The sequence below is a fragment of the Mandrillus leucophaeus genome, unplaced genomic scaffold, assembly GCF_000951045.1.
Source record: "Mandrillus leucophaeus isolate KB7577 unplaced genomic scaffold, Mleu.le_1.0 Scaffold4, whole genome shotgun sequence".
Classification (NCBI taxonomy): domain Eukaryota; kingdom Metazoa; phylum Chordata; class Mammalia; order Primates; family Cercopithecidae; genus Mandrillus; species Mandrillus leucophaeus.
The window spans coordinates 8,164,703-8,178,484 of NW_012104253.1; the positions used below are offsets into that span (position 1 = coordinate 8,164,703).

A 13,782-nucleotide genomic window follows, 5' to 3' on the forward strand; every position below is an offset into this window, starting at 1 on the left:
AGCCACCACACCTGGCCTATCTGCTGGTTAAGTTCTTTAAACAGAACAGGTAAAATGGAGGTTTTAATATCTGGATTCTCATGTATATCTGTGTAGTTTTATTAACGTCCTCTCCTCTTGTTCCTCATTTCTCTTTCATAGTAATAACAACAGAAAGCTCACTTCAGTCACTTCAAATCCAAATGTAACAATGCAGAATTAAAAAATGGAAACAAGCTCTTGGAATTAATCATTTATCACAAAATGAACAATTTCAATTCTTAAACATACAATCACTTTTCTTCATACTAACTCAAAATGAGTAAACTGAATTTTATTCAAACTTTACAAATATCATTTACATTTAGCCTGAGATTAAGCATGAGAAAGTTCAACCTGAAGTTAGACTTCATTGCCCAGTTAAGCATCTGAAAAGAAAGCTGAGAATGAATATACATCATCAAACAAAGCATTCCAAAGAAGTCTGGCAATGAATTGTGACACAAACTGAACTTTAATTTGCTCTGGTCCACATGATCTTCAGAGCCTAAAAGTTCCTATTTTTTAATAATGATGGAAAAATATCTGCAAATGACAAATGCATGAAGGTGTGACCAGATGCAAAATTTTAGTTCAACATTTCTACAGCAGCTGCTTTAGGTGACCATTAAAAAACAACTCCCCAATCCTTATTGTTCAACATGTACTTGAAAACATGCGGCAGCATGGTACAGTTTATTAAATTTATAAATATCAGTACCTGTAATAAAATATAAAATACTGAGTATCCCTTTTTCAAATATTAAGTCTCTGAATGCTTCATTCATCCTTTGGTTTCAAACCCATACAATGCACTCATATTACATTGTAGATTTTGCATGGAGACAGAACACTGTACATCTGTTGGGGAAGGTGGGGTGCTGTGGGAATACCAAAGCACTACATCATAGAAAGTAAATGTTGAAGCAAAAATACTTTCTGAATATATACTGTACATTATGTAAACACACATTCAGAATAAGAATCAACACAGGCCAAAATATTGTCTTCTAGGAAACCAGAATCTTCTTTCTTTTAAATCACACACCGAAGATGCTTTTTGTTAAGAAAAAGAATGAAGTCTGTTCCTGTATTTGCTTATGTGCTTCGATATCTTGGAAATGAGTAATTAGTACATTCATTGCTAACGGTTTATCCTCTGCTTAGTTGGCTGGCTGTTGCAAACACGGAATACAGAACTATTTCAGTCCCTGTTTTTCATTTAATACTAGTTCAGTAATATATAATTAAATAATCTTTATTAATCCATTATTTCTAATATAAATAGATTAAGTGAAGCAGTGAATTTCAAAATTTGTGCAGGGGAAACTAGTTGATAATTTGTTTCCAATAAGGCTAGTAGCAATTAATTACTACAAAGTTTCTCCAAGCTAGTCGTGAACCCCTGATTTAGCAGGTTGAATCAAAGTGTATAGTTAGGTAATTCTAATTCCTCTATTACTGTGCAAATCTAGAATTTCCTATGTAAAAGACAGTGCTGGCAGCATCAAAGCCCTGTAATAAGAGTATGAAATACTGATTAGGATTTGAAATGAAGAGATATTATATGAAGACATGTGAATGTCTTAATGATGGTATCATAGCAACGGCCTCAGAATTCCCTTACTGAAACAGAAACTAAGACAAATCATTATTCAATAATCTTCTGAGCCAAAAGCCTAAGTTGAAAGCAAGTGATAAAAACACAAAACCAAAGATGCATTTTCTATGACCATATGCAAGAATTTCAAGCTTTATATCAACATTCTGTACCAGCACCAGCCCCTCTGAAAGGAAAAAGTGTAGTCATGACTGTCCATCCCTTTTCAAAGCTTCCAGTCTTTGAAGGAGTGCGTTTCCAAAGGCTTCCCGGTAGGCGGGGCTGAGTGTATCCAACAGGGAGTAGACTGTTTCGTGGTAGGGAGTCTGTAAATGATCATCCACCTGGTCAAAAGCATAGCCTACCACCTACAAGAGAAATGCAACAGTGAATTCATTAGTTTTCATGCTGGTACAGAAAACAAAATCCAAGTGTTTACGTGAGTAACTATCCTTTCAAAAAAAATTATTTTTTTTTCCTAGCCACTAGACCACCAGATACATGGATAATTATTGAGTGACACTATTTCTCAATCAATGTCAGAGTATGCACATTTTAAAAACAACCTTTAATACTTCAGCAACTTACAATGTGTAACACAGAAACACCACCACTAAAATGCTCCCTATAGAATTTTCTTTAAAATTTAAAAGGTTTTACTTAGAATCTCAAGGAAATGCAGAGAATTTGAAAAGCTACACAAAAACCGTTTTATTTTCATATTCTAAAACATGCATCTATTATTTACCCTATTTAATTCCACATATACTGAGGGTCCACTATATTAAGTACTGTAATAGGTAATATATTAGTTCATATTTTTGTAATAGGTAATGTATCATTAGTTCATATTTTTATCATTTTTTTACTTCTTTTATAAATAGAATTCTAGAAATTATTCCTAACAATTTAGTTTTAATAATTAGTTGTTAATTTTAATAACTGTTTTATTAATTGGTTTAATAATTTGTTTAATTATTCATTTTAATAACTGCTTAGCTTTATTATTAGTAATCTGAAAGGCCACTTTCACCTAATATATTTCTTATCTGACAGGGAATAAATGCTCAACTCTGTGAGATAAAAGGGAATGTTACTGTGTTTTCTTTTTTCTTGGTAGGGGTACACTATTTCTGGAAGTATTGCAATACCAGGTCGATGAGTGAAGTGAATGGAGCAAAAGCCTATTCTATCTCCCTGCTCCAAAAATCCATTTAATATATTGTCCTTGCATAGAGGATATAACAGATATTAAACTGATAAGAAGAGATACTCCAACTGATCTAAGTCAAAAGGCTGAGAGGTGATTTTTTTTTTTTTTTTTCCTGTGACCACAGCTACAACTTTTCTTTTTGACAAGATTATAAGGTATATCATGGTTCACCATCACAATATAGGGCAAAATTAATTTAGTTTTTGCTGACTTAAGTTTGTACATTCCCTATATAAATCCTAAATTTTTATGACATCTACTTAAGCCATAGAAGGTGAAAGTTTATGTTAGAAATAGAAGCTGAGTTTTTTTTTTTTTTTTTAAATGAAAAGCAGAGGCAGACGCCTAAGGAAAATGAATCACACCTCTTCAGATCCATGCTTGATTACTGTACTCTCTACAGTGGAGTACAGTTCAGTTTGCCTTCTTCCTCTTATCACTGCTAGACTGTGATCTTCCTGGTGCACAGGGATCACGTCTTATTCATGGTTTGATTTTCAATTGCTGACACAGGATAGTTGCTCAATAAATGTTAACTGAATCAGACTGAAAAACAAATACTTGAGCACCTACTACATGTCAGGTTTTACAAATGGTTCAGATTTTTCTGTATCACACCATCATATAATCATTCCCCAAATCGTTTTAAGTTTTTGTAAATCTCCAAGTTATAGATTAAGAAGTAGGAACTCTCAGGGGTAGACAGATTCACCTAAGATCATTTAAATTCACATTTAAGACTGCTGACTTTCTGATCAGAACTCCTTCTATCTCTCCAGCGCCAACTTAGAATTAACCAACACAAGACAGAATTAGCTTACTAATTCTGTCATTTATCTCTACTTCTGATTTAGGATTCACCTCTAAACACTCTGAGCTTTTAGTACAAATTTAAGGATGTGAAAAGAAGTGCACAAAAATTAGTTAATTCAGGTACTACGCTTAAAGTTAAGCAGCTATCTTTGTGGCAGCTGTGAGGAAATTGAGGGTAGTACAGATGCTGGCCTTGCAATTTGCTCCATCAAGGAATATACAGTATACACGACTCATCTTCAGCAAACTGAATCCAGTGAAGTAAAGAGATGTTTATGTACTTAAGATAATATCATGTGACATTCTTACTTGCTTAGGTAGGCCTAGCTCACCACCTTATGATAACGTACAATTACTTTGAACAAATATAGAAACACAGAAATGTATGACATTTGTTAAGACTGAAGATTCATTGATTAGTAAGGTTAAAACTAGATTTTAGATCTTTTTTTTTTTTTTTTTTTGAGACGGAGTCTGGCTCTGTCCCCCAGGCTGGAGTGCAGTGGCCGGATCTCAGCTCACTGCAAGCTCCGCCTCCCGGGTTTACGCCATTCTCCTGCCTCAGCCTCCCGAGTAGCTGGGACTACAGGCGCCCGCCACGGCGCCCGGCTAGTTTTTTGTATTTTTTTAGTAGAGACGGGGTTTCACCGGGTTAGACAGGATGGTCTCGATCTCCTGACCTCGTGATCCGCCCATCTCGGCCTCCCAAAGTGCTGGGATAATGTCTATCCCGTTGTTCAGTAGCTCAAAGGTTTTTATAACGGTTTTTTTTTTTTTTTTTTTTTTAAATAGGGTATGTGTACCCAGGCTGGAGTACAGTGGCCCAATTCTAGCTCACTGCAACTTCAGACACATGGTCCCCCTCCTAAGCCTCCCAAGTAGCTGGATTACAGGAAAGTGCTGCCATGTTGGGCTAATTAACAAAAAATATATTGTAGAAACAGGGTCTTGCTATGTTACCCAGGCTGGTCTCAAACTCCCAGCCTGAAATGATCCTACCAGCTTGGCCTCCCTAAGTGCTAGGATTACAGGCAAGAGTCCACAGGCCTGTCCTATAGTTTTTTCTTTTTTAATTAAAAGTTGCTCTCAGGTGATGTTTTCTACTATTCTAAACTCATGATTTTGGTTTAAAGAATGGAAAGGTTAATCTGCCTAGAAGAGCTCTCATAATAAAGAGATACTCATAATAAAGGGTTAATGGGACACTCTTGGAAATCCGGGGGCGGAATGTTCTGCTCTGATTTATTTCTGATCTCAGAGTTGGAAAACAGTGTTGTCAAGTACGTTATTTTAACAGAAGAGACATTTCCAAGAGGTTGATGAAGATCTTTTCAACACAATAACTGCAAAACTCATTCAATGCAGAGAATGTATATATAATTTTGGTGAACACATTTAGCTACAGATGAGAAATAAATTAGTTTCGGGGGTCATGATTAAAACAAAGTCACACCCTGCAAACCAAATGTTTTTCAAAAAAATTCGGTTTCCCTGTATCGATCAAAAGCCTTTAAAATTATTAAAAATTCTAGGTAAAAAGTTTTTCTTAAAAAAATTTAGAAGCTACTGAATATTCAGTTCTCATTTAACACTCTTCCCCTCCCCAATACCTCTCTTTTTGATAAAGTGGTGAAGACATATTTTTTTTTTTCTAAAAGGAGAAGTGAGTTACCTTGAGCCCTGCTTCAGTGAGCTCTAAGCAATATCTGTTTCTTTCCTTTGTTTCCACATTGATATAGGCCACATCATCTGCACACCGCAGGCTTTTCGAGACAAACATGTTATTAACGGCAAAGAGAACATCATTTACAACTGCTTCAGCTTCTAGCCTCATGTCTTTCATGTCAGTTCCTTCAAAACCATTAAGCTCTGAACCTTCTTCAAATCCTGACATACTGCTTAGCTCCATGGGATTACAGTCTGTTTCCATTCTGTGAAAAAAAGCAGTTATAAAATTTGTTTATAGAAAGACATTCAAAATACTACATTTGATTTAAAATAGCCATGCCTTACAATTGCTACTTAGTACAAAACACTAGCTAACAATTTTTAGGAAAAATACTATCTAAAAACATTTCTAGTGTTTTTTCACAGCAAAATCACAGACACCTATAGATTTTCAAAAAAAGAATCTCCCTTCTCCACTTACCCCCAACAGGTCAATTTCCATACTGATAAGCATTTAGAATATATATATATATGTTTAGCTATTTTGAATAATGCCTCAGTAACAATCCTAGTACATATTTTTAAATGTATACTTTTTCTCTAGGACAGATATTTAGAACTGAAATTGCTGAGTCAAAGGACATACTTATTTTCACTTTTTTTTGTTTTTTTTTTGAGATGGAGTCTCGCTCTGTTGCCCAGGCTGGAGTGCAGTGGTGCGATCACGACTCACTGCAAGCTCCGCCTTCTGGGTTCACGCCATTCTCCTGCCTCAGCCTCCCGAGTAGCTGGGACTATAGGTGCCCGCCATCATGCCTGGCTAATTTTTTTGTATTTTCAGTAGAGACGGGGTTTCACCATGTTAGGTAGGATGGTCTCGAACTCCTGACCTTGTGCTCCGCCCGCCTCGGCCTCCCAAAGTGCTGGGATTACAGGCGTGAGCCACTGAGCCTGACCTATTTTAACTTTTAATATATACTGCCAATTTGCCCTTCAAAAAAATACAGTATGACTTATACTTCACTGACAGAATATGAGGGACTGTACTTTTTCACCTCTTTCCAATTCTTTAAAATTTTTGCCAATTTAAGAGGTGAAGAATGATAGCTCATTGTTGTAATATTATTTCCTTGAGTAAACATCTTTTTGGATGTTTATACGATATTTTTAGATCATAGAGTTGCAATAAGCAGAAATGGAAATAAACCTAAACTGCATGAAATCAGACGGCAAGTCTTTACCTACCACAGTATACTACCACTCAGTAGTTCCTTTTATGACTTCTAGATTGGGGTTCTGCTCTAGGCCTTCCCCATCCCATGATCACATTTTTAAAATCCCCCAAATTCTCGTTGTATCTGAATTTTAACTCTTTCATCCATCTGGAATTTATTTTGCATAACTTTATTTTCCAGATGGATAGCTAACTGTCCCAACACCACTTACTGAATAACTCACCTTTTCACCACTAATTTGAAGTGACCCAAATGTTATATTTTGAAAAATATTATTTCTAATTTTTCATGTTAACTGGATCCAATATTACTGCCAGGCTGCTATGTGGTTTTAGCTTTTCTGTGACTGGGGTTAAAAGAGATCTTCCTGGCTAAATGTATTGTTAAAATTTGAAACGTGTGAATGAGAAAAGTTAATTAATGTGAAAGTGCTTTGGAATGTAAACAAGGCTTTATAGAACAAACTATGGTGAGCTATTGTGCTTTCTTTTTGCTTGGCAGGTTTTAAAAGTAAAGTTTCACTTCTCTGATACGGATTAAGCATCTGTCGTCGTGAATGAAGCATAACTCTTCATTCACTCACGTATTCAATCAACCTTCATTTCCTATCTACTTGAACACTGTGGTCAAGGTCTAGTCCTACCCCCTAACCACACTGGAGTTAGATTAGACTGGTAATAAACGGTAATAAACTCACTGTATTTTAAGAGACAAGGTCTAACCATGTTACCCAGGCTGGAGTGCAGTGTGTGATCATTGTGTACCATAACCTAGAACTCCTGAACTCAAGCCATCCTACTACCTCAGCCGCCTGAGCAGTTGAGACTACAGGCTTGAGCCACCACACCTGACCCTTAAATGCTTTTTTAGAAGAAGTCTCAATTTTTTTCTGACAATATGGACAATTTTTTGGGCATTTATTTAAACCACTGATCTGGTACATTACACAGTCCATTGCTATTCCAAGTTATGCCCTATTTGTGTAATATTCAAAATCCTTCAAGATAGTGATATTCAAAATTCTTTAAGCTAGTCAGTAGAATTACTTGTAAGAGCTTATAAAATTATAGATACATTTTCCTCACTGCAGAAAAACAAAATCAAAATCAAAAATCTCTGGAAGACGAGTTATTTTTTTCAGAGCTCTTGAGTGATTTTGCTGTGCAGCCACTGCTCTAAATTATCAGCAAAATCTTAAGAAGCTAGAGTTCCTACAGCTGAATGTCATTTCCACACTACAAAAGTCAAAACTACTTGCCGAAGGCAACTTATAACATACGTAAAGCTATTTCAAAAAATTACATAGCAAATGTATAATGTATTCCTCCAATGCTATTTCAATTAATAATACGTTTTAAAGACTTTATCTTGTCTCTCATAGCATTTTACAGAATTAGTCACTCGCTACAAACAGAAGTTAATTATAAAATTACCAATTATTGCTGGAGCAATCTGTCGGGTAACTGAAAGCTCAAATTGACTTATATAGGAAAAAAAATTTGGTTTTCCAAATTTTACCTTATTCCAAAAATAATCAGTATACTGCTTAAGATTATATTTGGTTTTATATATACAAAATGAGCCCTTTCTTTTTTACTAGTTTTGAAGATTTAGAAATGACTGACTACTATAAATCTCTTGACACCATGAATATCAAACATCTTAATTTTGCTTAAGTTATCAAGAACTTCAATTAGAGATGTCAGAAATAACGATCATTACATAAAAAGATGTTTATATGAGAAAGTTTTACATTTATAAAGCTTTTTTTTTAAGCAAGAGTCTAATTCATTGCAGTTAGGACTTTGATGATGCAGAAAGATCAAGAATCCAGTACTTAAAGGGAAGAAATCCTCACAGGTCGGTGAAGTAGGTCACCAAACAGTTGTAATAATCAGCACCGAGCTGCAAAAAAGGAGGAAGACACCTTTCCTAGGTTCCTAAGAACTTTTAAGACACCTTCCCTGAAATGTCTTTGAGTAACATACAATTTTGAACTTTTGATGACACATACAAATTAAAGTAATGGAGCATTACATAAATAACATTTTTAGCCATTATTTTAAGGTATGATTATAACTTGTTTTTTGTTGGTTGAAACAGGTTCTTGATTATTTACCAGTATCCTTTTCCCTGCCTACGACCACCCATATTTTCCAAGGGCAACCATAATGCCCCCTTCCCGTACTAAGTAAAGTAACCAAGCAATTTGGCTGAGACTGACTCCAATCCCCAGATACAGACTCTTCCAAACTAATTAATACCTGAAATTCCTCTTGGTCACTTTATTTTTCTGAGACAGAGTCTCACTCTGTTGCCCAGGCTGGAGTGCAGTGACGTGATCTTGGCTCACTGCAACCTCTGCCTCCTGGGTTCAAGACATTCTCCTGCCTCAGCCTCCCGAGTAGCTGGGATCACAGGCCTGGCTAATTTTTGTATTTTCAGTCGAGACCAAGGTTTTACCATGTTGGCCAGGCTTGTCTTGAACTCCTGGCCTCAAGCAATCTGCCTGCCTCAGCCTCCCAAAGTGCTGGGATTACGGGCATGAGCCACCACGCCCGGCCTTCCTGCTCACTTTAATCAGAATAGTTCAGTCACAGCACACAGCCCAAGCTGTTCCAGGCAGCCACGTTGAGATGGGGCCACTAGCCCAAGCACGATGCTGACAACGGAAAAAAACAGAGCCAAGAGATTCACAGAGAAATGCGGCCAGAGTCCACTCTGGTTTACCAGCCTTTGCACTTCTCAGTTATTGGAGCCAACAAATTCCTATTATCTTACTGGCAACAGAAAGCATTCTACTGGATTTAGGAGTCTACCCATGATGAAAGGCAGTGATTGATTTAGCTCTACAACAGCCCTATGAGGGTAAAAAGATTTAGAAAATGGAGCTCAGATGATGATGATGATGACTATTTTTGTGCCTGTCACGTAGAAAGTGCTTAATAAAAGCTTTGTAGAATCTGGATATCAATTAGTTTCCTATTGCTTCTATAATAAATTACCAAATTAGTGGCTTAAAATAGCACACACTTACTCTTACAGTTCCGGAGATGAGAAGTCTAAAAGCAAGATTTCAGCAGGTCTGTATTCCTTCTAGAGGCTTCAGGAAGAAAACTGTTTCCTTACCTATTCTAACTTCTAGAGGACATCTGAATTCCTCAGCTTATGATACCTTCCTCAATCTTTAACATATATAAAAACATTCAAATGACTTCTTTTTCTGTTCTTCCTTTTTTTGGAGAGTTATCTATTTACGAGACAGGATCTTGCTGTCGCCTAGGCCATAGCGCAGTGGCACAGTCTTGGGCTCAAATGATTCTCCCACCTCAGCCTCCCAAGTAGTTGGGACTACGGGTGGGTGCCATCAGGCCCGGGTAATTCTATATTTTGGAGAGACAGGGTCTTCCTATGTTTACCCAGGCTAGTCTTGAACTCCTGGGATCCAGCAATCCTCCTACCTTGGTCTCCCAAAATGCTGGGACTACAGGTGTGAGCCACTGCGCTTGGCCATAATTTATTTTCAGTGAACACATTTGATGGGCAACATAAGGTGCTAGGCAGTACATGCTTCTCTTAAAAGGAGGTCTAGAATACTTGCCAAGCCCATTGCCTTCTCTGGAAAGGTTTCTGAATCATGGGTTTCATGCTTTGTATTTTAATTCCAGCATCATCATAGCAAAATGTACTGGGGATGGGTATTTCAATTAAAGGCACCATCTCAAGGTTGGCAAGGGGTTTATTTATGTCTTAAGTCAAGAGCTTTGCCCAACTACTTCCGGATGGTGGTCTAGCTAATCAGATTCTCTCTCAAGGAGTTTGAAAAGAGACAAAAACCATGAAGTCAGTTAGCTGGTGACGACAGCTAACTGTGATGACAGGAGTTACAGAGGAAGAGCAGTGAGCAGCTAGGTTGCTATGTTGACGGACACTTGAGAAGCAGCTTCCACACTTTGGATTATGTACCCCAGAAGATAAAAATATTTTGAGCAGACACCTTATTATAAGCATTTATATAAATATTCTACTACAATTAAAATATTTAAGACATATAAATACACACTTAAACAGAAGGTAAAGATGGAATATATATTTTCTGCTCAATGGATTATCTGTGTACCTGACTAGAAGCCTGTACCATTGAGGATGAGAAAATACAGGCCCCTTTCAGTGAAGGAACAACCACTGGAATTACTACTGACACTTTAGAATTGCCATCAGGTTACCAGAATGGTTGACTCATCAATGTGAATCCTGTAAAAATCTTTGCTTTCCCTTTTTGTACACAAAACAATTTATCATCATATAAGAAATTCTAGATGAACAGAACTTTCTGTGATGATGGAAATATTCTTTATTGTTGTCCTCCAATACAGCAGCTAACAGCCATCTGAAGTTTGGCTACTGGGATGGAGAAATTGAATTTAAAAATTTATTTAATTTTGGTTCATTTAAATTTAAATAGCTAGTGGCCACTCTATCAGATGGCACAGGTCTAGACCTCTGTGAAAACTTGCAGATAATATAATAAGCAGAGTTTATACTAAGGCTGAAAAATCTCAGCGGATGTAAAGGCACTGAATCAAACTTTATATGAGTAGCAAAATTTGGAAATTGAGATATAATTGAATCCTAACTACTGTACATAAAGGAATCAATCACCGTTTCAAATAGTAAAAACTAATGAATCATTATCCTATGTTTTATAATCTTGTCTACTCGGATTCTAGGTTTATTAATCAAATATCATATTCCACTCTGTACCTACATATCCAGCATTTTTTAAGCACTAGAATACTAATAAAAGATGTCTACTGGTAGCTCACAGTCTAATTTGGGAAAGAAGACAGGCACATAAAATATTTGCACAAATATTAATGCCATACACACACATCATAACTATTCTCCTCAAACATACTTAATTGTGAGTAGCAGATAATTACAGAAAACAATGATACGTCTTGGTCCTACTACACTATCACTAAACTTGTATGAACCTGAGTTGGCCACATAATCTCATTGGTCTCAGAGAGTTCTCATCTACAAAATAAGGTAAATGGGCAGAAACTTCTTCACTGTTCTAAGAGTTTTGACATTCTATAACCTATGACAATGGTTAGTTATGATGGGGCTTGACTAAGGGGACAGGTCAGTCAAAACTGGTCTGGCATGAGCACGAATAAAGAGTTATAAATAAGCAAAAAGGTCTTGAGAATTGTGAAAAATTCTGCGTAGGGAACAAAACATAAGCAAGGGTCAGCACAGGGTGTGGCAGGAACTAGTTGGGCTAAAGTACAAGGATATGCAGGGATGGCTCAATTTGACAGCGTGCTGACACCTAGAGAGAGGAATTTGATTTTGATATAATAGGCTGTTTTAAGGTCTTGGGAATGGAAATACAAATATCTTTTCATTTAATATAGGTTTCTTATTGGCAGTGTGTAGTATGGTTCTGCTTTTTTATCCATCTGGCAACCTCTGTCTTTTAATTGGGGTGTGCTATGGTATGAATATTTGTCCCCTCCAAAACTCATGTTGAAATTTAATTTCCAATGCAACGTGGCAGCACCAAAAACTGAAGCCTTAAGAGGTGACTGGGTCATGAGTGCTCTTCCCAAAGAGTGGATTAATCCATTTACGGATTAACAGTTCAATGGGTTACCATGCAAGTAGAACTAATGGCACTGCAAGAAGAGGGGGAAAAGATGTGAGCTAGCACATTCAGCCCCCTCACCATGTGATGCCCTGTGCCACCTCAGGACTCTGCAGAGTCCCCACCAGCAAGAAGGCCCTCTCTAGATGTGGCCCCTCTACCTTGGACTTCTTAGCCTCCATTACTATAAGAAATAAATTTCTTTATAAATTATCAAGTTTCAGGTATTCTGTTATAAGCAACTGAAAATGGACTAAGGGTGTTTAGACCACTTACATTTAATTTGATTACTGTAATTATTGATATAGTTGAGTGTGAATTTGCTATCTTGCTATTTGTTTTTAGTCCTATCTGTACTTTATTCCCTTTTCCTTATTTTCCTCCTTGCTTTTGAATTAACCACTTTTTAGGATTCTATTTTATATCCTTTGGTTCTTATTATATTTTTTGTTGTATGTTTTTGGTGGTTGCTTTAAAGCTTATAGTATACATCTTTTAATAATGTGCCTCCAATTAATACTATACTATTGCATGTATATGAACTTTACAAGACACTACTACTATGTAGCATTTGCTATTTTTGTCACATATTTTACTTCTACATAAATGATAAACTTCATAATATTATTCTTGCTTTAAACAGTCAATTATTTTTCAGAGATTTAGGTAATAAGAAGTATTTTATATGTAATTATATAATTACCATTTTTTGTGCTCCTTCATTTGTACTGATCTATATCTACATGTATTATCTGTATCATTTTCCTTCTGCCTGAATAACTTCTTTCAACGTTTCCTGTAGTGTAGGTCTGCTGTTGATGAATCCTTTCATCTTTCCTATGTCTGAACTAGTCTCCCTTTCACCTTCATTTCTGAAAGATATTTTTGCTGGGTAGAGAATCCTAGGTTGACAGTTTTTTTTTTTTTTCTTTCAAGTCTTTAAATATACTTCTTGGGTGCAGTAGCATGCACCTGCAGGCCCAGCTATTTGGGAGTCTAAGGTGGAAGAACTGCTTCAGCTCAGTTCATGACCAGTCTGGGCAAAATAGTAAGAGCCTGTGTCTCTAAAATAAAAAAATGAAACAGATGTTTCTCAACTATCACCTTGCTTGTCTTGTTTCCCATGAGACATTTGATGTCATTGTTATCTTTGTTCCTCTTGGTGTAGTTTTTTCATGCTTCTTTTCCTTAGGTTTCATTGAGATTCTGGAATCTATAGGTTTATAGTTTTCAACAAATTTGGAAAATTTCTAGCCATTATTTCTTCAAACATTTATGTGTTCCTACCCTCTTTGGGGACTCTAATTTTATGTATATTAGTCCAAGTGAAGGTGTCCCATTCCTCACTGCTGTATTTTTTTCACTCTCTGTTTCATTTTGATTTATTGATATGTCTTCAAGTTTGTTAATCTTTTCTTCAGTATCTGTTCTATTTGTGTCTTTTAATCTTTGAAATACATTTTCCATGTCTTTGCTTAATTTGCTCAATCTTTTTTCTAGTTTTTTTTTAACATATAAAATACAGCTGTAATAAGTGTTGTAATGTTCTGCCTACTAATTCCTTTTTTTTTTTTTTTTTTTT

The 13,782-nt window shown here is 36.2% G+C and overlaps 1 protein-coding gene across 3 annotated transcripts in view; it reads right to left on the reverse strand.

Moving 5' to 3' along the window:
- Positions 1-219: 219 nt before the first annotated feature.
- GSKIP (GSK3B interacting protein) overlaps positions 220-13,782 on the reverse strand; it is a 24,448-nt gene continuing 10,885 nt past the window's right edge. Inside the window, exons 2-4 of one of the 3 annotated variants that reach the window (XM_011991660.1) lie at positions 8,352-8,452; positions 5,317-5,575; positions 220-1,986 (exon numbers count right to left, since the gene is read on the reverse strand). In XM_011991660.1, coding sequence (XP_011847050.1) covers positions 1,825-1,986; positions 5,317-5,574 — 420 coding nt within the window. In that variant the 5' untranslated portion in view covers position 5,575; positions 8,352-8,452 and the 3' untranslated portion in view covers positions 220-1,824. Of the gene's footprint in view, positions 1,987-5,316; positions 5,576-8,351; positions 8,453-8,684; positions 8,699-13,782 lie in introns of those variants that run through there. The other 2 variants (XM_011991659.1, XM_011991661.1) reach the window with 2 other exon arrangements.